Source organism: Suillus subalutaceus (assembly GCF_016647625.1).
Source record: "Suillus subalutaceus strain FC151 chromosome Unknown DFJ58scaffold_17, whole genome shotgun sequence".
Classification (NCBI taxonomy): Eukaryota; Fungi; Basidiomycota; class Agaricomycetes; order Boletales; family Suillaceae; genus Suillus; species Suillus subalutaceus.
The window spans coordinates 112,468-133,717 of record NW_024540266.1 but is presented as its reverse complement, the minus strand read 5'-3'; the positions used below and the strand labels follow the sequence as shown (position 1 = coordinate 133,717).

Here is a 21,250-nt window from a genome sequence, read left to right as displayed (position 1 = left end):
CGATGATCACGTCCGGGACTTATGTCAGTTGGTTGAAAGCTTAACCGTATCAGGTGGGTCGCAGGTCTATATCATCTGACAATCACCCGCATGCTCACGCTCTCAAACAGGTTCATCGTTGGATACTATTAGCTGGAAGCGCAAGACTGTTGAAGAGAGTATCACCCTTTCCAAAGCATCACACACCAACTCCTCGCATGTCAATCAAACCATCCCAAACTCCGATCTATCTACTAGCTCCCGCGCACAAGACCATCTGCCGCCTTCGAGTTCATCATCACATGCGCAACATTCTACGAATGTCGCACTTCTTCCAATGCAGGTACCAAAACCTAGCGATATCGCACCCCCACATGCTGGTTTAGAACCTGAAGGGTTCTGGTTAATTACCGTCGGCCAAGAAGTAGGCATCTTCTATCACTGGTAAGCATTGCCGACCTCTCACTTATAATAATATTGACACTCATATAAGGGCTGACGTGGCTGAACGCACCAACTTTGTGAGCGGTAACGTTCAGAAGCGGTACCCCTCGTTCCAGAAGGCACTCGAGGTATATACAGTACAATATAATGAAGGTAGAGTACGAGCAGTACCAACCCCGGGTGGCCCTTTCTGGCTGCCTGCATCCCCACCTTCCCCCTCTTGGTCCGCTGACTCGGATGACTTGTGGTCGCAGGTAGACGACTTATCGGAGACAATGACACACTATGAACTTTAGATACCTTCGTAGTAGTTCACTATCTCAGCCGTGTACATATACATGACTTGCTTGTAATTCCTTAGCAATGGAATCTTTATGCTCGGATCACAAAATGTGCTAGCTACTATGCGTGATTACAAAATTGATGCAGATGTGCAACTGTGATTGAACGACATTGGACTGCATAGTTGCATTACCTTAATAGTCTGCATGTATCCCGCAAGTGTAATTAGCGATTAGCCAGTGATATACAAGAGTCATAGTCCTAAATCGAGGTCCACTGCACTCACCACACATTCAGTATAACAGATGACCTAACCTTGGACGCAGTTGGTGGTTTAGAATTCTATGGTAGTGCAACATGCTAGAGATACAATGACATTCGCTATGTGTTCGCCATCAATTCGCCATGCGTTTGATATCAATTCACTATGTGTTCGCTATAATGTAAGGATTCTGGTATGTGTTCACCATCAATTCGCTATGTGTTTGATATCAATTCGCTATGGATTCACTATAATCGCTCGACATATCATATAGTCAAACTACTTATTTTTACTGTTAGCTACCTTAACTTCGAAGAATTTGACCTCCAAAACAATACAAATGAGCAAATCATGCAGTAGAATAATATCATGTTTGAGGCGCTCCCTGCAATACGGGCAGCTGGTATGTACAATGTTTTGCACACATTCGAGAAGTCCCCTCCCCTCACAAGCATGCGCACCACATTCGTCAAGAAAAATGATAGTCTCTAGTCCTCCCTTCTTTTGCGCACCTTTGAGTAGGTTTTCATACGCATCATCCCATGCATGTTCAGACTTCCGGGCCCATCCCTTTTGCCACTGGTTGGCCATGTTCTCAATGTCTTGCAGGGTTGGCGTGTCGCAGGAACAGGGAAAGTCATTCTCCATAGTCAGTAGAGATCCATCATCGACCTCAGGAGTGATATCGCGAGAATTGAGACCGTCGAGCACGGGCGAACTGACCAAAGGGATGTGTATAGTTGGCTCTGCAGGGGCATGTATTTTTTTAAGGCTATGAGTGCAGTCAGCAAGAGTAAGAGACGGAATAAACAAAAGTGATTTGACCTGGCCCGCTTGCTGAAAAAATGTATTTAAGCACGAAATTTTGATTTGAGAATGAGAGCCGGACTGACCTCGCCATCCGAACGCGTGCCTTTGCATTTTGCGTGTCTCGAACTCTGAAATAGCAGGGAAGTACAATCTCAGTGTCAGTCAAAGGCGAAAGCTTACCCTGGCTTCTCAAGCCAACGCTTGGTAGCCATGCGCTGCCTGCTCAGAGTAACAGCAGGATTAGCCTTAGAATGTATGTGAATATTATACAACTGTGAGCAGACCGTGAGTCCCAAAATCGAGACTTACCATAGATTTGAGGGGAAAAAAACGGTTCGTGAGATTTTCCTTGATCTGATATTAATGCCCTTACCTTGGGATTCCCCCTCGTACATTATGTAGAATGTTAATGAGACAGCGATCACCCCCATTGAATCAATGTCATACGTGGAACTATCCGGGACCGAACACCATCAGGATTCAAGTCAGGATCGCGACAAGGTCATCCCAGCAGAGATGTGCATTATCGCCCTCGATCAACGTTATACACTACTGGTATACAAGTTGGACCAAGGGATTGCGACAAGGTCATCCCAGCAGAGATGTGTGTTATCGCTCCCAATCAACATTATACACCATTGGTATTCAAGTTGGATCAAGGGATTGTGACAAGGTCATCCCAGCAGAGATGTGTGTTATCGCCCCCAATCAATGTTATACACCATCGGCATTCAAGTTGGATCAAGGGATTGCGACAAGGTCATCCCAGCAGAGATGTCCCCCATCAGAAAACTTCCTCCCGAAATTACAAAGTTGCCGCTGTGCAACCGAGGAAGCTGACAACAACCCCATCTGAATGTTCCAGACCTCGTCCTACTCCATTGGCGTGATTCTTAGGTTCTCAAGGCAAGCATCTTTTTTCTATTCGAGTTGTTCTATTATTGACTCTGATATGCTTTTTTGTAGGGTTTCAATGATCCGACTGCCATGGCGTCATCGATCCCATAGGTATGCTTTTCAGGTTCCTGAAGCAAGCACATTGTTTTTTTAATCGCATCCCCACAACGACACTCCCTCCTACCCACACAGACAACTATGAGCTACATTTTCTCTGAAGATGACTTTAATACCAATGGAAATTTCATCAACGGCGGAGGACCTGAATATCTCGCAGGGTTGCTCAATGAAAATGAAGGTGCAGTGTTATTTATGTGCATCTCCCACTCTTTGTATTGACTTTTGAAAAAAACAGGATCGAGCCATACACCCCAACTTTGGCACGGTATCGATTGGGAAGACCCATCATTATACTCGATGCCACTGACAAGTGATGAGTTAGCATTCCTCAATGATGGCCCGGCCCTTCCACAGCCTCCTACTCCCGTCATCTCTCATTTTTCACCTGACGCACGTGAACTCACACCTTCCTCTCGCGCATCATCGCCTGGTGGTGAAGAGTCATTGTCAGAGCCCCTCCGTGATGCAAATTCATCCACCTGGGCAGCGCGAAACCCAACACGTCCCATGATCCATCGCCGGACCCCACCGCCTCGGCTATCAGATGCCCAGAAGGCCTCTCGGAAAATCAAGAAAGACCAGAGGACAGAAATTACGAAGCATCTACACAATGCTGTTGCCAAACATCTGCAAGAACAGAAAAACGGAGTTGAATTGCTCTCACTCGCTCACAATGTTACTCCCAAACAGATCAACGACATAATCAGTCATCAGACCAAGTATTGCACGGCGCGCAAGGTTCACCTCAATAACGCCTTAATTCATGCCAAAGCTAAGGAAATGAACAGCGGTACGCAAAATTCCTTTGCTTGCTCTTGTTCTCATACTCATATTCTGTTGCAACAAGGCCAGCCTAATGGCCTTCGGTACACATTGGTCGAGCTGCGCGAGATGGTTGCTCAGGACCCCCAGATGCAAGATTTGACGAAGGGTGAAAAGGCCACTTATATAGCTGCTCTCAGTCAACACCGTGAACAAAAGGTAAGTAGCGTGCGAGCAAATAACATGGCTACTGCGCGAGATGTTTTAGTCACGACAGAAAGGGTGGTCAAGGAGGTGAGCTCTCCGCCTGTCACATGTATTCTACTGAACTTATTTTCACTTCGAAGCTCGATGATTTGCGTATTCGCACAGGCACCTACGGGACTCTATTTGTCGTTCGGGGTCACATTAATGACACTATTCAAAGCACAATGCACGGTACTGACAATTCTGAAGACTTCTGGGAGGACGTTTACGACTCTCCAATGGCTGATTTTCTCCGACAATACGAACAATGGGCCTGCACGCAGAATCAAAGTAAGTCATCTGGCTCCTCACAGTGATATCTTATTCTTATTCAGTCTTTTTCAGATCTCAATGAATGAGACTCTTTGGAAACAGTCCGCAAGCAAGCTCGAAAATTGATTGTCCGAGGACTGGGTATGTGACAGTAGTGTGCATGAGTGCTGTCTGACATCTTTACAGTTGCAATGACTGGCAAAAGAGACATCACGATGAACTACAACAACTACGAGACGGCGATTATCGAAACGTATGCGGTCAAGCTAGTAGGATGGCCCCAGGGTATCAAATTTACCAGTCCCTCAAACATCGGGACAGTCGGTGAAATTCGCAAGCTCCGCGATGCGCTCAAGGACCAAACATGTTACTGGGCTGCTCTCACTCCAGCCGAAGTCAAGGTTCACAGTGCTGAACTTGATGCGCGCCGTTCGGCGGGGCAAGTTGTTCGGCAGCCACGCAAGAAGCGCTCCGATGCTGGAATCACTCGCAAGCGCAAGGCTCCACCTACCACAGGACAGGCACACAAAGAGAACAGAAGGCCGTCAAAGAAGGTGAAAAAGAATACTAGTGCCCAGCATCGTGAGGCCCCTAAAAGTGCGGAGTTCATTGAGTCGTCTGATGAGGAAGAGGACGAGGGCGAGTAGTACACCCTGCTACTCTTTTATGTATATTCTGAGGATCTGTACATATCTGAATGATTAGTAGCTGTCACTGTAAAAAACGCGCCACCAATGTGTAAAAACGCGCTGTCAATATGCATGGTTTAAGGAGCTCGTCGTGTACGACGGTGGGCACGAAGGTTCACATGGCGGGAGCATGATAGCCGAAGCCAGGAACATTAATGCCGACGTCCCGCTTAGTTACCTAGAACTACTGTTATTATAAGTCACTCTTTATCCAAGAGTTATTGAAGGAGGCTTGGAAACGCTGGAACTCTGTCGTTTTAGACGTGCTAGCCCTATCTATAATCACGTCTAATTAGAGGCAATACGTGGGAGTCACAGGTGGGTCTACATCATCAAATGTGTCATCCTGGTCCAGTGCAGCCTCGTACTCCTCCAGGGTCATCGTTCGTGCCTTCTTGTGTTCCGGTCCTTCCGACGTACCAGATTGTATCCCACCCGGACCTTCAGTTGCTCTCGAATCGTGATTGACTTCCAGCTTTACAACTTCACCTTTCACAGCGGTCTCAGCGATAGTGCTTCTGTCTTTCTTGCGGAGTGACAGAATTTGTTCGCAGCGCACTTCGCCACGTTTACCCCACCCATCTACATCAGGTCTGAACTCGGCATACAATCCGAAACCTTTGTTATTAAGTTCTGGGGGTGGGAAGCTTTCGGCCAACAATCGGAGGGCGCCCATGACGTACGGAGTCGTCTGTCGAAACGCACGAGATATATATGAAAATGCTGTGCTGGGGAGAGCCGGTGAGGTGTTGTCGAGAGCACGCCATATCTCGTTCTGTGTCTGATAGAGGGGTCTGGCAGAATGGCCGCGGAAGATCAGAACGTTTGTAAATAGACAGACAGATGGACGTACATCCTGTCAACAATCGTAACACGTTGTGCTGTCAGTAAAAGGCACCAAGACCTGCCATGAGGCATACCTTCTTCCTAGTAAGTCGACATAAGGTTGTGTGCTATCCTTGATAGGTTCTATCTCTTTCTTGCGTGATCTGTCAAAGATACCCAAGGACACGCCCTTTGATATTGCATTCATTTCAGTGTAAACGGAAGCTTCGTGACATTTGAGTACATCAAGCATGCCCACTGGCTGGTACGTACCAATGCTGAGCGCTTCCTCCCGCTCAAATCCTAAGCGCTCCGCAACTACAGTTGCCCAGGCTGTCATCAATGGTGCCCGATTCACAACTGTAGACTTCGTCTTGAGAACCTAAGAAGACACGCGCTGAGCATGCCTGATTGAGCGAGCGGAGGATTGAACTGTACCGCCTCATCTAATACCTCATTGAACACCAAGCTGCCGTACGCAGCAGCCTCGTCTGGAGGTCCATCTGGAAGGAGCTCGTTCAAGTCGTCGTCCCATTTTCGTTTCCGCTTAACTGGTGTGGTCTATGTCATTTAGCATGCAAATTATGCAACGGGATGTGAACTCACCACGATCTGCACTGCATTTGCGACCCTCGGTTCAGACGGACCTGCTACGGGCTGCTCATCCAAACTCTTGGATTTGTCACTTTTTGCTTTCGATTTCGAACCTGAGGGCTGCGCAGTGTACCCCGCTTTGCGAATTGCAGCTAACACGAGTTTCCGCGTTTCCTTGTCTTCCACACCACTCACTTTCAACTTCGCGTCTGTAAGTTGCGCAAGGAGGCTAGTCGTATTGGTTTCCTTGTACCTGAGATCACAGTTATTCACACAAACTTGCTAATTGAGCAGACGAACACTTTGCTGGCTACTGCCATTGCCTTTGGAACAGGCACATTGTTGCTGGTGAGGACTTTGAGAAAGGTAGGTAGAGTCAATTTTCTGTCTTGCGGATCCATTACTGCGCCAATACTGCGCAACAGCAAAGTCCAGACTGACCAATTTCGGCAATCAAGACCTTTCGATTCTAACAACACCAAATAAACGAATAAATAAATCTAATAAGGACTAGCGTGTCACACGAGAATCTCAGCCGTAGCTACCTGCATAGGTTCTGTAACCAGACTACAAATATTAATATTGACGTAAAATGGACTGTTGTTGTGATGTATGAGTGTCCAAGCTTGGCGTGCCCAAGAATGGTGGCAGAACTGATCATTGCTGGTCCCTGAACCAGTGATACTTAATTAGATAATATTCATAGTGTGACATGTGCAACAGTTGTTGACCAGTAGTTTTGATTCATTATTAGTCTAACAAGTAGCTGTTTGTCTCCGCGGAGCGAAGTTATTCGATGATCATTGATGTACAACGCTGCAGAGCAAATTATTACTGTGAGTCTGAGTCATGCATGCCTCCTTTATTCGGCTGCGTCCCAACAAAAACGGATGGGTAAAGTACAACGGGAAAAAAAAACTTCTACTTGTCAAGAATGGTGGTCTCTACAATGATTCCAGTCACACGGTATGGGTCTAATTCATAGAAAAAGTCATTAACGGGATAAACGAGAATAGAGGACATGCTGACCAATGTTGGAGGCAGGACGGCGGTCCTCTAGGTATCCATAACCCTGGGCAGCAACGTGCCTTGGCACTCGGATAGATGCACCACGGTTAGCAACACCAGAACTGAAGTCTCCAATGTGGCCAGTCTCATGACGGCCAGTGAGACGGAGATCATTGTCCTCGCCGTAGACAGCGATGTGCTCAGCATGTCTCTTTGAGAGTTTCTCGATGGCCTCATCAATGTACTTCATACCTCCAGGCTCACGCATGGCCTTGGTGCTGTAGTTGGTGTGGCAACCAGCACCGTTCCAGTCCCCTGAAAGAGGCTTAGGGTGGAAGGAGACTTTGACGCCCCACTGTTCAGCAATGCGGACGAGAAGGTAACGAGCCATCCAGAGGTGATCACCCATGGAGATACCCTCGCAAGGGCCAACTTGGAACTCCCATTGGGAGGGCATGACTTCAGCATTGATACCACTGATGTTCACGCCGGAGTACAGGCAGGCACGGTAGTGAGCCTCGATGAGGTCACGAGCAAAAACTTTGCCAGTTCCTTAAACAAGCGAAATTAACGATGAGCACATCTGGGCGGCTAAAGGAAGCATACCTGCACCACAGTAGTAAGGGCCCTGGGGTCCGGGGAAACCACCCTTCGGCCAGCCGTATGGCGTGCCATCTGCATCGATAAGGGTATATTCTTGCTCAAGACCGAACCAGGGAACAGTGTCCTTTGCGAGATCCATAACCTTCTTAGTGTGGTGGCGGTAGTTAGTTCGGTTGGGGGTGCCGTCATTGTTGTAGGTCTCGGCGAGAACAAGTATGTTGTCACCACCCCGGAAAGGATCCTTGAAAATAGCGGCGGGACGGAGGTAGACATCTGAGTCAGTACCTGGAGCTTGGTTTGTGGATGAACCATCGAAATCCCAGATGCGGAGCTGGCCGATGTCAGTCACCTTCTTGCTCACTGTCTGGAATTGGAATATCAATATAGATGAATGGACCGACAATCATTCGCGATGACCGACCGTGGTCTTTGAACGAAGACCGCCATCGCCATCAATCCAAACGTCTGTAGATTGAGGTTACTTCTTCCGAAATCGATAAGAAAGTAAAAGAATCTCACACTCAGCTTGGACCTTGTCGCCTTGGGGGAGTGCAAGGTAGGGAGCAAGAAGATCGTTGTGGTATAGATAGGCCATGATTGTTCAAAGGATATTAGTGCTTGTGATGTTGAACAACGCGTGAGGCACAGGAGATGAGAGGAGTCAAGGCCTTTGTGGAACGGCTTAAATGGAGAGGTCACTATCCCCTTTGTTGCCATTTGTTTACTTAAGGCACCGTCTTTTTACTGGTTACTGATTGGATGATAAGGAATTACATCTGATTTTTGCACTGCTTCGTTATATAATATTTGTTATTATTTAATTTGAAAGAGTTGCAAATTCCCTGTTTCTTTACATCTCCCATTTTTGATCTTTAATATTTGTTATTATTTGATTTGAAAAGAGTTGCGAATTCCGTGTGTCTCGTTCCTTACAGTCTTAGGCCTTCGACCCTGCACTCGGATCTACATGTCGATTAATGTCAACGTCTTGGAAGTACTATAGCTACTGCCCTTCTGTATCCGAAGTTCACCCACTGTGAGTCGGCCCGTTTCTAGACCTCACACGTCTTCTAGTCCAATGGCCAAGGCTTTCCGCAGCTCCACCGGAACATGTGAGCTCCTCATCGGCCGACATATTTCTCCTCATGGTGCTCTAATTGGGCTCCAATAGTACTTGCTGTGCATGGCAGCGGCGTTCAGCTTCCGCCTTATGTTCAATGTCCTCGCCATATCACACAAGTAGTACGCATTGATGCTTATATCTTCGGTCGAACAAAGGCCTGGGCCGTGTTTAACAACAGTGATGCGGGGATCTACCGGAGCCTAACCTCATTTTGGCTTACCGCGTGTCTCACCGAGTTCTACTGGTTTGCGAGAGTTTCTATTCTCGTGGCTTTTCGGAGCTCCCTCATCATGTATTATTACTAGTTCGAATATTGAAGCTTATGTCCCAGGCTCCCTTGGTCGTCGGAGAGTCGGTCATCTTCACGTTCCATCCATATTCCTTCGCGTTTCAAATTTAATCTTTCATCCTGTTGGTTTATCCTAAATCCAATCAACTGTTGGATCACCATCTATTACGCCACCCCTGCGACGTGGAGTTGGATGCAATGGTCACCTGCCAACAGTGGCGCAAATAATCACCAGTAACTAGATGTCTAACAAAGACCACATGATCTTCTTTGACCACGGGGCTAATGAAACCATCCCATCTAATCTGGAATTAGCGAGGCTAGTACCATATATCGCAACTCTAAATCCCCGCAGTGTACCGAAGAACGGTAGGACATGTGGTCACCGCTTTCTCGTCGCCTTTCTTCTTCTCCCACCAGCTTTCACTGCTGCAACATAGCCTGCCTGCCTAGGTTCTTCACCCTCGCTTGCTCCACTATGCATGGCAGTTCCACTCGCCGGAGAGTCAGGTCTGTCAACAGTGGGGGCACTTTGCTCGTTATCTACTTCGTTTTCTTTGGAGTAGCGGAATTTACGAATACTGCTGATCAATAGCTCGATGAACCATGTTCTTGAAATGGCCGCAGGAGTAGCCGAACTTGTATCCAGGAGGTGCAGACTACCCGAGGGATCCAGCTGCTCAGTTGATAAGTTAGAATCATTCTTTGCAGAGTGATATTGGTACTTCACGTACAATGAATACGTTGTCTTGTTCTACGACCATATCAAGCATTTTTCCGGCAATAATATCTCCATCTTCGTTTTGACGAGGGCCCCCGCCAAGGTTGACCTTAACCTGTAGGTGAAAGCATGTCTGGATATCTGGATCACACTTTCAGATATAAGTCATACCTTCCGTTTTCCTTGGAGTGGCTCCATCTTTGGGCCCCAAGCTGCAAGTCTGGCGTCCCGTATTGCCAGCTCAACGCGCCGCAGGTCCCGTTTGTAATTCAATGTCTGCACGAGATATTGAAGCCCAGATGTGAGGATGGTAAGGAATACCAGGACAGTCTAAAATTCAAAAATGAACTCCGGGTCTCTCATCCGAACAAAAAATTATGAAATACCCCTAGGCCTGGCCTAAACCGTGCATAGTAATAGCCCGAGCCTCTCCATTTCGGTACACCGTTTTTGTAGAAAAAGTCATACCTGTGGACAGTCAAATAAACATTCGGAACTCGGACCAAGTCTGAGTGAAGTCTACATACCGCTTACGACCCTCGGTGTCTTTCAAAATGGTTGCAATAACTCCCAGACGCGCAAACGTTTCATGGATGTCCTTCACACCAGGATTTTTGTCCGGACTAAATATGCACTTAGCAACCAATGGCATATAACACGGGACTGGTGCTCAACTGGAGCTGGATGCTTTTCTTCCTGTACGCCTTATTAATCTGGACAAGCGTCGCCGTCGAAGGCACATCCAGCCATGAGTAGAACGTGGTACCCTTGCCTATGGGAGTAGAGTCTCAATTTTCCGTAGCTAAGCACTAAATAGTACTCAGGACACACCCTCGGATGCTTCAAGAGCAGTGACTAGATCGAATATTTCATGGTCTTCCTTCCTATCTGCATGAGATCGTGTATTGAGATGCGTAATAAACTATCTTACTTTGGTCCATCTGTTTGCGGTGAGGATAGAAAAAAGTGTGAAACGCGCTCTAAGTCAGACAATGCACTCGTGTGCACCTAGAATATCATACTCACGCTGAAACCACGATAACCAACACAGCAAGAAACGCGACGAAGGTGAAAAGCTTCATCTGCGACTGTCACAGCCACTTCTTGCTGCGGTCGTGAGCGTGCAGGAAGAGTGAATGTGTACGGCGAACAAGTTGAGAAGTTAGAACTGAGAAGATAGAATAACCCCGACCTGTGCATCACGTGGGCGTTTACTCCTTTGTACAACAACATTTTCATGGCGCCACGACGCAAATGTCCTGTCTGTGGGTCGAAGCAATGGCACAAGGATTCTTCGAGCGGCCTTGTCGCCTGCAGCGAAGGGCATGTCATACAGGTGCGTATGACTTCTTATCATTTGGCACGAGTGCTCTAGAAGTTAATACATTCGACAGAACTTCAGAAATGAATCAGGCGAAACACAGGATCTAGGTAATTACACCATGAGGAAGCGCACTCTCAAGTCGGGTCATAAGAAGGGGGCAAGGCAGAGCAGAGCCGATCCTAAGCGTGAGTGACTCCAAGATCCTTGTAATGGGAACGTTCAACTAATCTAAAATAGTATATCACGGCGAACGCGCACGCTTTCACTATTATCAATGCTTGCAGCTAGTGCTACGGAAGCAGATCGCGGCATTGATTGCACTTTGGGATCTACCCCCCGAGTTTGAAGTTGGTTTCCTCCAGTCGTTTGGAGGCCGTCACTTCATTGACTCAGACTGTATGCAGAGATACATGGGCGTTGCATTTGAATCTTCTGCCGAGACCACCCCCTGCGGAACCCTACCACCACTTGCGGGAGCAGAAGGGTAATAATCCCGATGCTGGTGACACAAAGCCATTATTAGACAACCTTGATGAGTCTAAGTCCGATGACGACGACGGTGATGGCCCCCAGTCGTCCTCTTCTAGCAGCGAAGAGGAAGACCCGGAGCTTGCAGAGCTTCTGCGTGAAAACTCCGAAATAAGTTCCTCTGACGAGGACAAGGAAAAGGACCATACTTCCCAAAAGCATGGGGTCCAGTCGAGTTACCGATTTGTCGGTACATATGACCGCCCTGTCAACTGTATCGTTGTTCTAGTGGTCGCATGTTGGACCATACGTTTACCTGTGATGTACAAGGATTTTATTAAGTAAGTCTTGGCTTGTATGACCTTTTGTCTTGCAATTGAATTGACCCATACATTTAGCGTTATTGAATCTTACGAGCTCCCTTATTTGGATTTCCTTCGCCTCCTCCCGTCCGATATGACTTGTCATTTGACGAAGCACGCTGCGAGCGCACTCTCTCCTCATGTAATTACAATCACGTTTTCTACGCAACCGAATTGATTGCAAGAACGTATACAGTTTCCCCCAAGCACGCTTTACATCCACCGCCTCACCTCTCGCTTGGCAAAGCTCATGTACGCGAATTATGGCGTGTTCACACCAGAGCTCAACGCGTCGCCCGTCTTATGGCGAGTTGTGCAGCAATGTCTTGGCGGCACTCGTATGTTCCCCCGAAGTTACGAATTATGCTTGTAATGCGTACTCATATCACCAGCTACATTGTACAGGCTCGCAAAGAGGCTCGGTCGTATTCTGTCGCTGCCGTTAACACTGCACCACAGTTTGTCACCCACGTTACGTTGCGCACTGGGTGATCCCGAAATGCAGTTGTATGACAACGTGCCGCCGGAGCTAGCGCTAGTGGCCACAGCAATAGTTGTACTGAAACTTGTGTATGGCCTCGACGGGAAACCGAGGTAACTATTTCGCTTTTGTGAGACACGCAACGGAATTGACACAGGTCAGGCTCCCACGTGATGTAGAGGATCCCGCATCCGCCTTTCCAGACGTTCATGGTTATCTGTCGGCATTCAGGGGAATGGGTGAAGCAGATACCCGGCATAATGAAAAGCGATTTAGCTCCAGGGTTCCTATGTGAGGAAGCAGGCACCAAGGTCTCGTCACGGGGGTAACTAACTAGAGGGCGTCAGGTCAACCGGCGATATGGATCTTGCGACTATAGACGAATTTCTCAACTTTTGCGAACGAGTGTTGGTGAAACCGCCAAGGGGTGAATCAGGTTAGGCGTTTTCCTTCGCCGAAATGCGTAGTTGTTATTTATACGATAATGAATAGATCAACAAATCCTGGACAATTATTTCCCACTGTCGACTGAAAGTGGAGGTGCTCGGTTGGAAGTAATAGTCCCTCACAGCATCGTTAAAGGACTCTCAGCCACGAAAATCAACGTAGGCGAGACGACCGTTCTACAACCCGGAGAATCATACACTATCTACCATTCTCGCGATGTCCTGGGAAACCTCCCAGAGGAGCAGGCGCTCATCATCACGAGATCAGCTAAATGGGTTGGCGTCGGTGATGATTACTTATGCGGGGTGGTTGAACGCTTTGAGCGGCGACTCCGGCGATGGTATTACAGGGAGCGAAGACGAGAGAAGGAAGAGCAAGATTCAGAAGGAGAGGGGCTGTTCGATGGCATGGATGATTGAGCTGGCCGATGAGCCGTCTCCAAAAATAGCGGGCGTCACATACGTGATCAGGTTTGATTTAACTTGACGCATCGTGGTACCGACTATTCTGTCGCAGGGGTACATAATAATAACATTGATACTGTGATGAATGCTTCTCTGCATGCAGGGTCAATTCGCACGAACCCGGCGGAACTGTCAGGCACTTTTGATCTTCGTGCGAGGAAGTATATAAAGCCATGCATCTACCGAATCCTTGAACTTCCTGTGTCCACAGAAGATCGCACACATTCGTAGTTCACAAACCAGTGTTTCTCAAGTCCAAACTATAAGTAGCCGAGCTAACACAGAACCGGTGAGAGACGCCGTAAAACGTGCTAATTCGGGTCCTTCCATCTGCAGCATTGAACCATTGAATCAATCATTGCCTTCCAGTCCCATTTGTAATGCTCTAAAGCGTTTCAAGTTTAGCGTCGCCTACTTTCGCATACGTCGCTCTTTACTTTTCCAACCACGACCAGCATGCGTCGCATGTCCTCTGTCTTTGCGAGACGTGCTGACAAGCCTGACGCACCGTCATCTAACGACAACGGCCCTCTCCCACAAGAGGCTGCAAAACGGAAGGGTAGCCTGAGAATGTTCAACTCGCTTTCTCGAAAAGCGGTCCCTCAACAGCTTTTCGCTAGCGGTTCCTCCTCCTCAGCATCCTCCGGCTCTGCAGAGCTGCGTACTCCTGACGATGAAGAGTCACCCCGCACGCGCATGCTCAGCCAGAAGGGTAGCTGGAAATCTTGGTTAGGGGCAAAAAAACCACAGAGATGAAGGAGATACGAAAGCAGCTTGGGTGCCGCCTTTTCCGACGGCAGGGATCGCATTACGTCCTCCACCGACACCGACGTCGAACGAGACGGATGATGCGTCATCAGAATCTGAAGATGAAGCAGATCGTCTTCAGGATCCTCCCACCCAGAACTTGGCGCATTCTAATACCCAGGCACGACATAGTATGAGAGTAATTATTCTCAACAGCTCTGCTGACGGTGATCGTCCTTCTTGCCCTCCTCTTTTGGATATTCCCCACAACACACCGTTCCCCCGCTCCTGTCTTCGTGTGGGACATGTTCGTCGCCGAGACACCCTGGAATCTAAGATGCACAAAGCAGTGCTCCTGAGCACGCTGGAGTCCCTTTCACCTTCAGAGGAACGCAGTCTAGCGCCTCTTTGCAGTCGATCCGTGACTCGGGTGAAAGAAGCACCGGCGTACGATCCCGATATCGACACATGGCCGAAGGCACAGTCTTTAAGGAGCAATAGCGAAGGTCTCGGCAATTGGGTGGCTCGCCCTTGTTACGAAGATCGAGTTCTTGTTTGGACTCGCCAGGAACCTTCTGGTCAAATCGTCACTGGATCACAGCTTGGTGTCGCGGCTCTCGAATTTTCGGAGCCGTTACAAATACTGGCCGGCTTGCTGTCCGACATTGATGATGGCTTCGATCCAGCTGCAGAGCCTCAGCCTGAGCCGTCTCAATCTGCCTCTGGTAAGTTTCAGTACGTTGCATTTTGTGTTTTTAGTTCATCATCTTTCCAGGAGCTGCCGCAGTCGCATCGCCATCGACGGAAAAACTCAGCCCCTCCGTTGCCGTCGCAGACTTTGAATTCTCGCCCCTCACGCTTGCAGTTGACTCACCAGACGAATCTAAAAAAGAAATCAGCAGACTCAAAGCAGAGCCTACCCCCACGCCCGCTGTCAAACGAGGTGTTAGGTTCGCGGAAGGTGGCAAAGACGATCAAATTCCCTTGGGCTATGTCCTACGTATCAAGAAAAAGCGTGAAGAGAAAGCAAGGTTTCTTCGCGAAGAGCGTGAGAAGCGAGAATTGGAAGAGGGACGGCGCGCACGGGATGACAGGCGCATGTGGGAGGAAGAACGCCGGTTGCGGGAAGCACAACTGAGAGAGCAGGAAGAGGAGCGCAAGGCTCGTGAACTCCACAGGAAGAAAATAGAGGAAGAAAGACGACATCAAAATTACGCCTCGGAGTTGCAGGCTTCGCGGACCCGCCGAGAAGCCTCTAGAGCTGGTCATATCTCCTCATCCTCCCTGGTTCGGGACATAGAACGTGACAGATCTGCATCCCGTGACGCTCATCCGTCTGGGTTACCATCAACGCGCCAACGGACAACAGATCTCAAGGTCTCTTCTGCGAATCTCTCGCCTTACGACGGTTCTCCTACCAGTTCGATGCCTGCTACCCCCGGGAGCCAGCATAGCTTCTCAAGGCCTCCATCCGTCTACTCAACTTACACATCATCAGACGATGCAAGAGGTCGGGATGGGCGACATATTAGCAAACACACCTCTGTTGCATATGACCCGTCAAAACAATTCTCGTTGCCGTTGTCGAATCCTCGCGCGTCACTTCTACCATACAACCCTTGGGGCAACATGCCGGTTCCGCCTTTTCCCATTCCACCAGTCTCACCGCTTCCCGTCGCTCCCATGATGGCTATGCCATTCTATTCCTTGGACCCTTTACTTCCCCCTTCCCCTCCTTTCATGATGAACCAGTTTGGCATGACGAACCAGTTCGGAATGCAACCGTACTCAAACTACTCTTCCTATGGTCAAGTTCCCTCGTCTCCACGACAAAACAGCTTTTCAAACCACAGCGCAGAAGGCGTCCGCCATACATCTCGCGCTGCTCCTAATTCTCCCGGACACTTTTCCAACCACCAACGGCGTGCCAGCGATGACACACGCGGACACCCGAGTAGCAGTAATGTCACAGCTGATCGGAAGTACGGAAGCCAAACAGACCTGCGGGACAAAAGGTCTCCTCAAGCTGCACACCTTTCCCGTAGCAGTGGCCTTCATCGTTCGCATGAGCCACCTGCATTAGTGCACGCCTATACTGCACCTGGAAGGTCAGTTTCGACATCCCAAACCCGCTCGATGCCAAGTCGGCATCAGAGTGCATACCCATAGTATAGACATCTAATCTGGGACTCTTAATACCACATCCGGACCCTATCTCTGGTGTCACGCTCATTTACATTCACTCATGAACACCCATCTTACACATCGGAAATCATCACAACACAGTTCTATTGTTTAGGTTCAATCGTACTCTTATGCCCACTGTTCGAGCGCATCGTATCATTATTAATCTTCTAGCATTCACTCCACGTGCATACGTTGTTGATATGTCCTTGGCCGTGTCCAACTTCATGTTTTCACTTTATCTAATTTCATGTACAATGCATAGTACTTAGGAAATGCTTGCCATTATAACGAGTGCGATACATAAACTTAAATGCCTTCAAAGTCGACACAAATAACTGTATAAATATCCACAATCAACCCCTACCCCAAACCACCCCATGGTCCCCTTATTCTCCGAGCAAGTTGAATGTCGCGCTGCATGATTGTCACGCGTTTGGCGTGTATCGCACACAGATTACTGTACCATTGTTAAGATAGACTTGAGAAACACAAGAGTGGGACGTACGCATCCTCGAACAAATGAACCAGGAACGCCTCAGTAGCTTCTTGTAAAGCCATGATTGCTGAGCTCTGCCACCTTAGCCCAGCCTCCCCCCTCTCGTAGTTCGTGTCCGTCATCATATCCATTGCGATTTCACGTACCTGGAGCTCCCATTCAGGACAAGGTGCCTAGGCTGAAACACGACTAAACACATACCACGCGCGAGAAAGGAAGCCGACGCAACAGTAAGTCTGTGCTCCGCTGATATTTTCGGATTTCGCGTAACGCGAGAGTACCAGGGCGATACCGACGTTTCTTCCGCGAATGTCCCTGTTCGTCCTCTGCGCCTGCGTTCGAGGCTGTCGGGATGATGTTAAGACGCGTATGGACGCGACCGGACGCGTACGTACCTCGTATTTTGCCACCCCTTGCAGAAGCGGGGGCGGGTTTTTCTCTACCAGTGCTCTTACGCGCTGTTGGGTGTTTGGGCCGCTTGGAGGGCCCGGGTTCGTCTGAACTATCCTCTTGTGTGGCACCGGTCAGTCTCTTGCGCTTCTGTACGGTTTGTGCCATTTAATCTAACTAGCAGCGCGAAATAGAAAGGATGGGAAAGAACAGGCTTTGGTTTGTGAAGTGATAAATGGCTAGGAGGAGTGGACGTACGTCTATGTGTGGTCGGCGACTCGGACAAACTCGAACACACTTTCCATTTATGGTAAACAACAATGATACGGTGCGATCTAAGCGCCGTACGAGTTGTCTTTACTCTATCCATCAATCCATCATGGTTTCCCCAGTCATCACAGGATATTATCGTTATACTGATATTTTCTTTGAATGGTACGATAGATCCAGTGGATAACAACTTACTGACGGAAAATTGTGAATTGCACAGGCACCAAGCCTTACCAGAGGCAGATCGGAGTCCCTTGAGGGCATCGTTAGCGCAAGATGCTTTTGTTCATCCTGATCACCCCCTCCACAAAGAGGGCGTCGATGGAGCCGAACTCTTCTTGGGTAACTGAAATCGCTACGTCGTGTAGATCCCTATGTCTTATATTTATCTAGGGACGCTCCAGAACTTTGAGACGCGATTGCTATTCTCCTCAGCACAGGTGGAATACCTGAGATACTGGCTGCACGCCATGGGCCTCACTGAAAACCTCATATCTCTTCCTTACTCCGATTGTCTTCTAACCGAATCTAGCCTCCGCCACGTCACACCCGTCATATTCAAGACCAAAGACGAGCTCAAGGGTGCTCTCAAGGTATGTTGCACCAAACACCCCAGCCCATCGTTTCTGACTACAAGAATCCCCAGCAAATAGAAAAGAATAACAAGCGTCTGAAGGGAGCAGATCCGATGTTGAAAACGCGTCGTGAGATTTTTGAACGCGTTCGCACTCTCTGGGTAGAGAAAGTCGGCGTTTGGTGTGCTCTGGACTTCGAAGCATGGGACAGGGACCACACCATGCTCACTGAGTTTGGATGGAGCTTTGTCCGGTGGATCGATGGCCAGCAAGTCGAAGAACAGGGACATCTCATCGTGAAGGAATATCGCCATTATACCAATACATTCGTCCAGAACAATCGCGAGGTAGGAAAGTTGAGAAGTTGCTGCTTGTGACTGACCCTAGCGCGAATAATCTAGCACTTTTCATTCGGGGACAGCGAACTTGTCAATCGAGCTACTTTCAGGACCCGCATCCAGAATCTAGTGGCTGACCTGCAAAAGTATGGCCCACTTTTCTTGATCTTTCACGATAATAACCAGGACATCAAGTGAGAAGATGATTCAGAGTTCACGCGTCTGACCGCTGACACCTTTGGCAGATACCTCAAATCTGCTGCCGTCAATGCTGACCTGCCCAACCTCAACTTCTTACTTCCCGATGCAAAGCCCGACAGTGGAGTCTTTGTATTAGATACGTCCGACTTATTCGCCGCACTGGAAGGCGAAGGAGGGCATAACAGACGTTCACTAGAGCGAGTCTGCAGGCATCTGCAAGTCCCTACTTCATTCCTGCACAACGCAGGTAATGATGCGCATGTACGTTCGGAACTGTTTGACTCAAGACAAGGTTGACTGACAATATCTTCAGTACACTTTGCTGGCCATAAAGGAAATGGCCTCTGGCGACCCTCTAGATATGCAGAGGGAGAAGAGGTGGCCCAACCGAACAGGTAACACTGCTTATCCTGCTGCTCCTCAGACCGGAGCTGGAGTGAAGGTCAAATTCGAGCCCTGGGAGGAAGATAGCGATTATTCAGACACAGAAGGTGTCGGAGGACCTATTATTGACAAAACCAAGCCTGAGGAGCAGGTTGTAGTATGAAATTCGGGCCGGAATGTCCGCGTGATGAAATGAAATGTCTTAGCTGGCGCATCACAATTGTACTTTCTGGAAACGCATCATTCTTTATGCATTGGATCCATAATAGTACTTAAATGACATGATAGTAATGTGTACTGTCCCTGGAGACTCGCACAGATAGAGGCGTCCAAGAGGTCGTTACATTCTCCAGCTAGTCCTCCTTGGCGTCTTCTGTGTCATCGTCCTCGTCCTCGTCACCGTCGTCCTCGTCATCCGATCGGACATCATCAACCTTAACATCCCTCAATGATCTGTGATGTACGAAAATGAGCGACAAAAAGATAGAGACCGGATGTATTGACCTTATCACGATGCGCAAGATAAGATAGTACCAGAAGATATTGAGCAGCTGGAGTAGGGAGATGGGAAAGACTATTTGATATTTCATCCACCAAGTAAGCCAAGCGCCAGTTTTAGGGGCCCATACACGATTGCTCTCGCTGCATGCAACCGGTAAGATCAGGAATCCGGTAGGTAAAAGAACACGTACTCGATAAGATCGAATTCAAACCATATAGACCAGAGGATGACGAGGTTCAGCCAATGCCGGAAGTAACTGAAGAAGTTGGTTATCACTGAAAATGGATGTGTAAAAAGCACCCACCTCCATACGACGAGGAAAACTGCAAGGGAGCCCACTTTGAGTTTGTGGAATCCCATGTAATTGAGCAACTTGGAGAACTGTCGATAGCATAGGTCAGATCGTGAAAAATACGTTCAGACCGTAAACGAACAGCCAGGAAAGCATCCGGTATATCCATACTCATATAGATAGCATGTCCGATCAACGTCAGATTAGTGAGATAGCCCCATCTGTTCGCAATTAGAGGTGTTCAAGACATTGTGATGCTTCGAAACATACCCAACTAGCCATAGAGTGACGAAGTGGTGTGCGATGAGTTCGTTGTAGTCCTTGCGTGGTTTCTCAAGACGTAGGGCCAGTACGATAAACTGTTGACACCAATAAGACGCTTGCATGAGGAAGTAACGTTTCAGTTCGGGTTTCATCTGCCAGTGAGGGTAATCTGGAAAAAGGGTCAGACAAGAACATGTGTGCAAGAAAGTGGTGTACCAATCCAAAAGTATTCAGTGCGATACCACCATGTCGGAAGTTGACCCATGATGCGCTTGGGTCGAGTTCAAAAAAAAATATGGTGCAAGATGATCGATGAACTTACGTAGCCCCAAACACCCATAACAGCAAAGTACAGGAGAGCATAGCCTTGTTCACCGAACCTGTCGAGTTTTCCTTGCTTCTTTATGCTAAAGTAGCGAGCGATAGGGTGACAGATGGCAGTAGTGACAAATTGGCGTACGAAGGAGTAGAAAACGATGTGGAATGCAAGAAAGGCCAGGTCTAAATAGCCTTTACCATAGCGTGGGTCGTCGGGAGAGGAATCAGGAATTGGGTAAGATATAAAAAGAAGAGGGGCGACTGGATTGGGGAGTCCTGGGGCGACGTATGGAGCCAATAATTCCCAATTGATATACAGTAAGACGGGTATCATAAGCAACTTAAAGGACGAGACTGTAAAGGAGGTTCATTCTGGAAATGACGTAGACGAAAGAGGACCGACCTGGATTTACAACCCATCTAGCGTTGAGAAGGTCTGCGACCAAACCTCCTTTCGGTTTGATCATGTTGAAGCTATCGCTAGAAACGGGAGAGTCACAAGATTCCGGTGTATTGGACCCCAAAGGTCTACCGAGTGATGTTTGAGACAGAGAGGGTGGCGGATAAAACGAAGACTCACGTCTGGACCATGAAGGGGCCTGTTAGATGATGACCTTTGTCAGTTCTGGATAAATGTGAGTATGGTACGGATTTGAACAGTTGAAACATACCTACTCTATACGATGCAAAGAGGAAGCTCGAGGGCGTCTTTTGTGAAGTTTCTCATTGTGCGTAGACATGTCTAAACCCTAAATATACTATGAGAAATATTGTTCGACTTGACCGGGAGACTGAAATAATACCCACTCAAAG

The 21,250-nt window shown here is 48.3% G+C and overlaps 11 protein-coding genes across 11 annotated transcripts; 5 read left to right on the top strand and 6 right to left on the bottom strand.

The window, feature by feature from the left end:
• Nucleotides 1–316: 316 nt before the first annotated feature.
• DFJ58DRAFT_654610 (uncharacterized protein) lies at nucleotides 317–719 on the top strand (the record flags this gene model as incomplete). Its single annotated transcript, XM_041381805.1, has 2 exons — nucleotides 317–423; nucleotides 473–719. 2 exons carry the CDS (start codon nucleotides 317–319, stop codon nucleotides 717–719), a joined length of 354 nt encoding a protein of 117 aa, XP_041247733.1.
• A 552-nt stretch (nucleotides 720–1,271) lies between these two features.
• Nucleotides 1,272–1,989, bottom strand: DFJ58DRAFT_838330 (uncharacterized protein; the record flags this gene model as incomplete). Its single annotated transcript, XM_041392448.1, has 4 exons — nucleotides 1,272–1,291; nucleotides 1,480–1,739; nucleotides 1,861–1,905; nucleotides 1,958–1,989. 4 exons carry the CDS (start codon nucleotides 1,987–1,989, stop codon nucleotides 1,272–1,274), a joined length of 357 nt encoding a protein of 118 aa, XP_041247732.1.
• Nucleotides 1,990–3,091: 1,102 nt separating this feature from the next.
• DFJ58DRAFT_654916 (uncharacterized protein) lies at nucleotides 3,092–4,722 on the top strand (the record flags this gene model as incomplete). Its single annotated transcript, XM_041381824.1, has 5 exons — nucleotides 3,092–3,584; nucleotides 3,642–3,850; nucleotides 3,904–4,093; nucleotides 4,163–4,216; nucleotides 4,262–4,722. The coding sequence occupies 5 exons, from the start codon at nucleotides 3,092–3,094 to the stop codon at nucleotides 4,720–4,722; spliced, it is 1,407 nt and encodes a 468-aa protein (XP_041247731.1).
• Nucleotides 4,723–4,991: 269 nt separating this feature from the next.
• Nucleotides 4,992–6,620, bottom strand: DFJ58DRAFT_769640 (uncharacterized protein). Its single transcript, XM_041389026.1, has 6 exons — nucleotides 6,484–6,620; nucleotides 6,196–6,436; nucleotides 6,028–6,150; nucleotides 5,863–5,971; nucleotides 5,685–5,814; nucleotides 4,992–5,558 (listed from the first exon to the last, which is right to left on the bottom strand). The coding sequence occupies exons 1-6, from the start codon at nucleotides 6,582–6,584 to the stop codon at nucleotides 5,057–5,059; spliced, it is 1,206 nt and encodes a 401-aa protein (XP_041247730.1). The 5' UTR covers nucleotides 6,585–6,620; the 3' UTR covers nucleotides 4,992–5,056.
• A 208-nt stretch (nucleotides 6,621–6,828) lies between these two features.
• DFJ58DRAFT_769636 (uncharacterized protein) lies at nucleotides 6,829–8,489 on the bottom strand. Its single transcript, XM_041389025.1, has 5 exons — nucleotides 8,314–8,489; nucleotides 8,216–8,259; nucleotides 7,798–8,158; nucleotides 7,213–7,743; nucleotides 6,829–7,157 (listed from the first exon to the last, which is right to left on the bottom strand). The coding sequence occupies exons 1-5, from the start codon at nucleotides 8,387–8,389 to the stop codon at nucleotides 7,105–7,107; spliced, it is 1,065 nt and encodes a 354-aa protein (XP_041247729.1). The 5' UTR covers nucleotides 8,390–8,489; the 3' UTR covers nucleotides 6,829–7,104.
• An 842-nt stretch (nucleotides 8,490–9,331) lies between these two features.
• On the bottom strand, nucleotides 9,332–11,118 carry DFJ58DRAFT_769631 (DnaJ-domain-containing protein). The gene is made up of 9 exons (XM_041389024.1): nucleotides 10,954–11,118; nucleotides 10,859–10,868; nucleotides 10,759–10,807; nucleotides 10,603–10,699; nucleotides 10,455–10,550; nucleotides 10,314–10,395; nucleotides 10,099–10,257; nucleotides 9,941–10,042; nucleotides 9,332–9,882 (listed from the first exon to the last, which is right to left on the bottom strand). The coding sequence occupies exons 1-9, from the start codon at nucleotides 11,007–11,009 to the stop codon at nucleotides 9,589–9,591; spliced, it is 945 nt and encodes a 314-aa protein (XP_041247728.1). The 5' UTR covers nucleotides 11,010–11,118; the 3' UTR covers nucleotides 9,332–9,588.
• Nucleotides 11,119–13,562, top strand: DFJ58DRAFT_679366 (uncharacterized protein). Its single transcript, XM_041383178.1, has 10 exons — nucleotides 11,119–11,263; nucleotides 11,322–11,436; nucleotides 11,489–11,598; nucleotides 11,645–12,060; nucleotides 12,118–12,223; nucleotides 12,278–12,419; nucleotides 12,474–12,675; nucleotides 12,725–12,853; nucleotides 12,910–12,998; nucleotides 13,055–13,562. The coding sequence occupies exons 1-10, from the start codon at nucleotides 11,165–11,167 to the stop codon at nucleotides 13,426–13,428; spliced, it is 1,782 nt and encodes a 593-aa protein (XP_041247727.1). The 5' UTR covers nucleotides 11,119–11,164; the 3' UTR covers nucleotides 13,429–13,562.
• A 118-nt stretch (nucleotides 13,563–13,680) lies between these two features.
• DFJ58DRAFT_769614 (uncharacterized protein) lies at nucleotides 13,681–16,735 on the top strand. Its single transcript, XM_041389023.1, has 3 exons — nucleotides 13,681–14,185; nucleotides 14,226–14,945; nucleotides 14,996–16,735. Exons 1-3 carry the CDS (start codon nucleotides 13,930–13,932, stop codon nucleotides 16,387–16,389), a joined length of 2,370 nt encoding a protein of 789 aa, XP_041247726.1. The 5' UTR covers nucleotides 13,681–13,929; the 3' UTR covers nucleotides 16,390–16,735.
• Nucleotides 16,736–16,767: 32 nt separating this feature from the next.
• DFJ58DRAFT_724026 (histone-fold-containing protein) lies at nucleotides 16,768–17,461 on the bottom strand (the record flags this gene model as incomplete). The annotated part of the gene is made up of 4 exons (XM_041385083.1): nucleotides 16,768–16,864; nucleotides 16,913–17,049; nucleotides 17,105–17,247; nucleotides 17,299–17,461. 4 exons carry the CDS (start codon nucleotides 17,459–17,461, stop codon nucleotides 16,768–16,770), a joined length of 540 nt encoding a protein of 179 aa, XP_041247725.1.
• Nucleotides 17,462–17,672: 211 nt separating this feature from the next.
• On the top strand, nucleotides 17,673–19,224 carry DFJ58DRAFT_654579 (uncharacterized protein; the record flags this gene model as incomplete). The annotated part of the gene is made up of 7 exons (XM_041381801.1): nucleotides 17,673–17,728; nucleotides 17,784–17,905; nucleotides 17,957–18,156; nucleotides 18,210–18,485; nucleotides 18,540–18,670; nucleotides 18,722–18,938; nucleotides 18,991–19,224. The coding sequence occupies 7 exons, from the start codon at nucleotides 17,673–17,675 to the stop codon at nucleotides 19,222–19,224; spliced, it is 1,236 nt and encodes a 411-aa protein (XP_041247724.1).
• Nucleotides 19,225–19,299: 75 nt separating this feature from the next.
• Nucleotides 19,300–21,234, bottom strand: DFJ58DRAFT_769609 (longevity assurance proteins LAG1 LAC1). Its single transcript, XM_041389022.1, has 11 exons — nucleotides 21,113–21,234; nucleotides 21,018–21,062; nucleotides 20,841–20,965; nucleotides 20,442–20,791; nucleotides 20,336–20,390; nucleotides 20,126–20,288; nucleotides 19,998–20,076; nucleotides 19,868–19,944; nucleotides 19,754–19,819; nucleotides 19,566–19,703; nucleotides 19,300–19,514 (listed from the first exon to the last, which is right to left on the bottom strand). The coding sequence occupies exons 1-11, from the start codon at nucleotides 21,175–21,177 to the stop codon at nucleotides 19,415–19,417; spliced, it is 1,263 nt and encodes a 420-aa protein (XP_041247723.1). The 5' UTR covers nucleotides 21,178–21,234; the 3' UTR covers nucleotides 19,300–19,414.
• Nucleotides 21,235–21,250: the final 16 nt, after the last annotated feature.

Excerpts from the sequence above, each read along its gene's own strand:
- DFJ58DRAFT_769640 (XM_041389026.1), bottom strand. The coding sequence starts at position 6,584 with ATGGATCCGCAAGACAGAAAATTGACTCTACCTACCTTTCTCAAAGTC. Across the intron at positions 6,437-6,483 it reads ATGGCAGTAGCCAGCAAAGT|GTACAAGGAAACCAATACGA; the intron begins GTTCGTCTGCTC and ends CTGTGATCTCAG. Across the intron at positions 5,972-6,027 it reads ATGAGGTATTAGATGAGGCG|GTTCTCAAGACGAAGTCTAC; the intron begins GTACAGTTCAAT and ends GTGTCTTCTTAG.
- DFJ58DRAFT_769614 (XM_041389023.1), top strand. The coding sequence starts at position 13,930 with ATGCGTCGCATGTCCTCTGTCTTTGCGAGACGTGCTGACAAGCCTGAC. Across the intron at positions 14,186-14,225 it reads GCGCATGCTCAGCCAGAAGG|ATGAAGGAGATACGAAAGCA; the intron begins GTAGCTGGAAAT and ends AAAACCACAGAG. Across the intron at positions 14,946-14,995 it reads GCCGTCTCAATCTGCCTCTG|GAGCTGCCGCAGTCGCATCG; the intron begins GTAAGTTTCAGT and ends TCATCTTTCCAG.
- DFJ58DRAFT_769631 (XM_041389024.1), bottom strand. The coding sequence starts at position 11,009 with ATGAAGCTTTTCACCTTCGTCGCGTTTCTTGCTGTGTTGGTTATCGTG. Across the intron at positions 10,396-10,454 it reads GACACCGAGGGTCGTAAGCG|GTATGACTTTTTCTACAAAA; the intron begins GTATGTAGACTT and ends GACTGTCCACAG. Across the intron at positions 9,883-9,940 it reads AACAAGACAACGTATTCATT|CTGGATCCCTCGGGTAGTCT; the intron begins GTACGTGAAGTA and ends TCAACTGAGCAG.
- DFJ58DRAFT_769609 (XM_041389022.1), bottom strand. The coding sequence starts at position 21,177 with ATGTCTACGCACAATGAGAAACTTCACAAAAGACGCCCTCGAGCTTCC. Across the intron at positions 20,289-20,335 it reads CACTGAATACTTTTGGATTG|ATTACCCTCACTGGCAGATG; the intron begins GTACACCACTTT and ends CCCTTTTTCCAG. Across the intron at positions 19,515-19,565 it reads ATCTTGCGCATCGTGATAAG|ATCATTGAGGGATGTTAAGG; the intron begins GTCAATACATCC and ends CGTACATCACAG.
- DFJ58DRAFT_679366 (XM_041383178.1), top strand. The coding sequence starts at position 11,165 with ATGGCGCCACGACGCAAATGTCCTGTCTGTGGGTCGAAGCAATGGCAC. Across the intron at positions 11,599-11,644 it reads ATCTACCCCCCGAGTTTGAA|ACTGTATGCAGAGATACATG; the intron begins GTTGGTTTCCTC and ends TCATTGACTCAG. Across the intron at positions 12,420-12,473 it reads GCAATGTCTTGGCGGCACTC|CTACATTGTACAGGCTCGCA; the intron begins GTATGTTCCCCC and ends TCATATCACCAG.
- DFJ58DRAFT_769636 (XM_041389025.1), bottom strand. The coding sequence starts at position 8,389 with ATGGCCTATCTATACCACAACGATCTTCTTGCTCCCTACCTTGCACTC. Across the intron at positions 8,260-8,313 it reads CGACAAGGTCCAAGCTGAGT|ACGTTTGGATTGATGGCGAT; the intron begins GTGAGATTCTTT and ends CTCAATCTACAG. Across the intron at positions 8,159-8,215 it reads GTCTTCGTTCAAAGACCACG|ACAGTGAGCAAGAAGGTGAC; the intron begins GTCGGTCATCGC and ends TTCCAATTCCAG.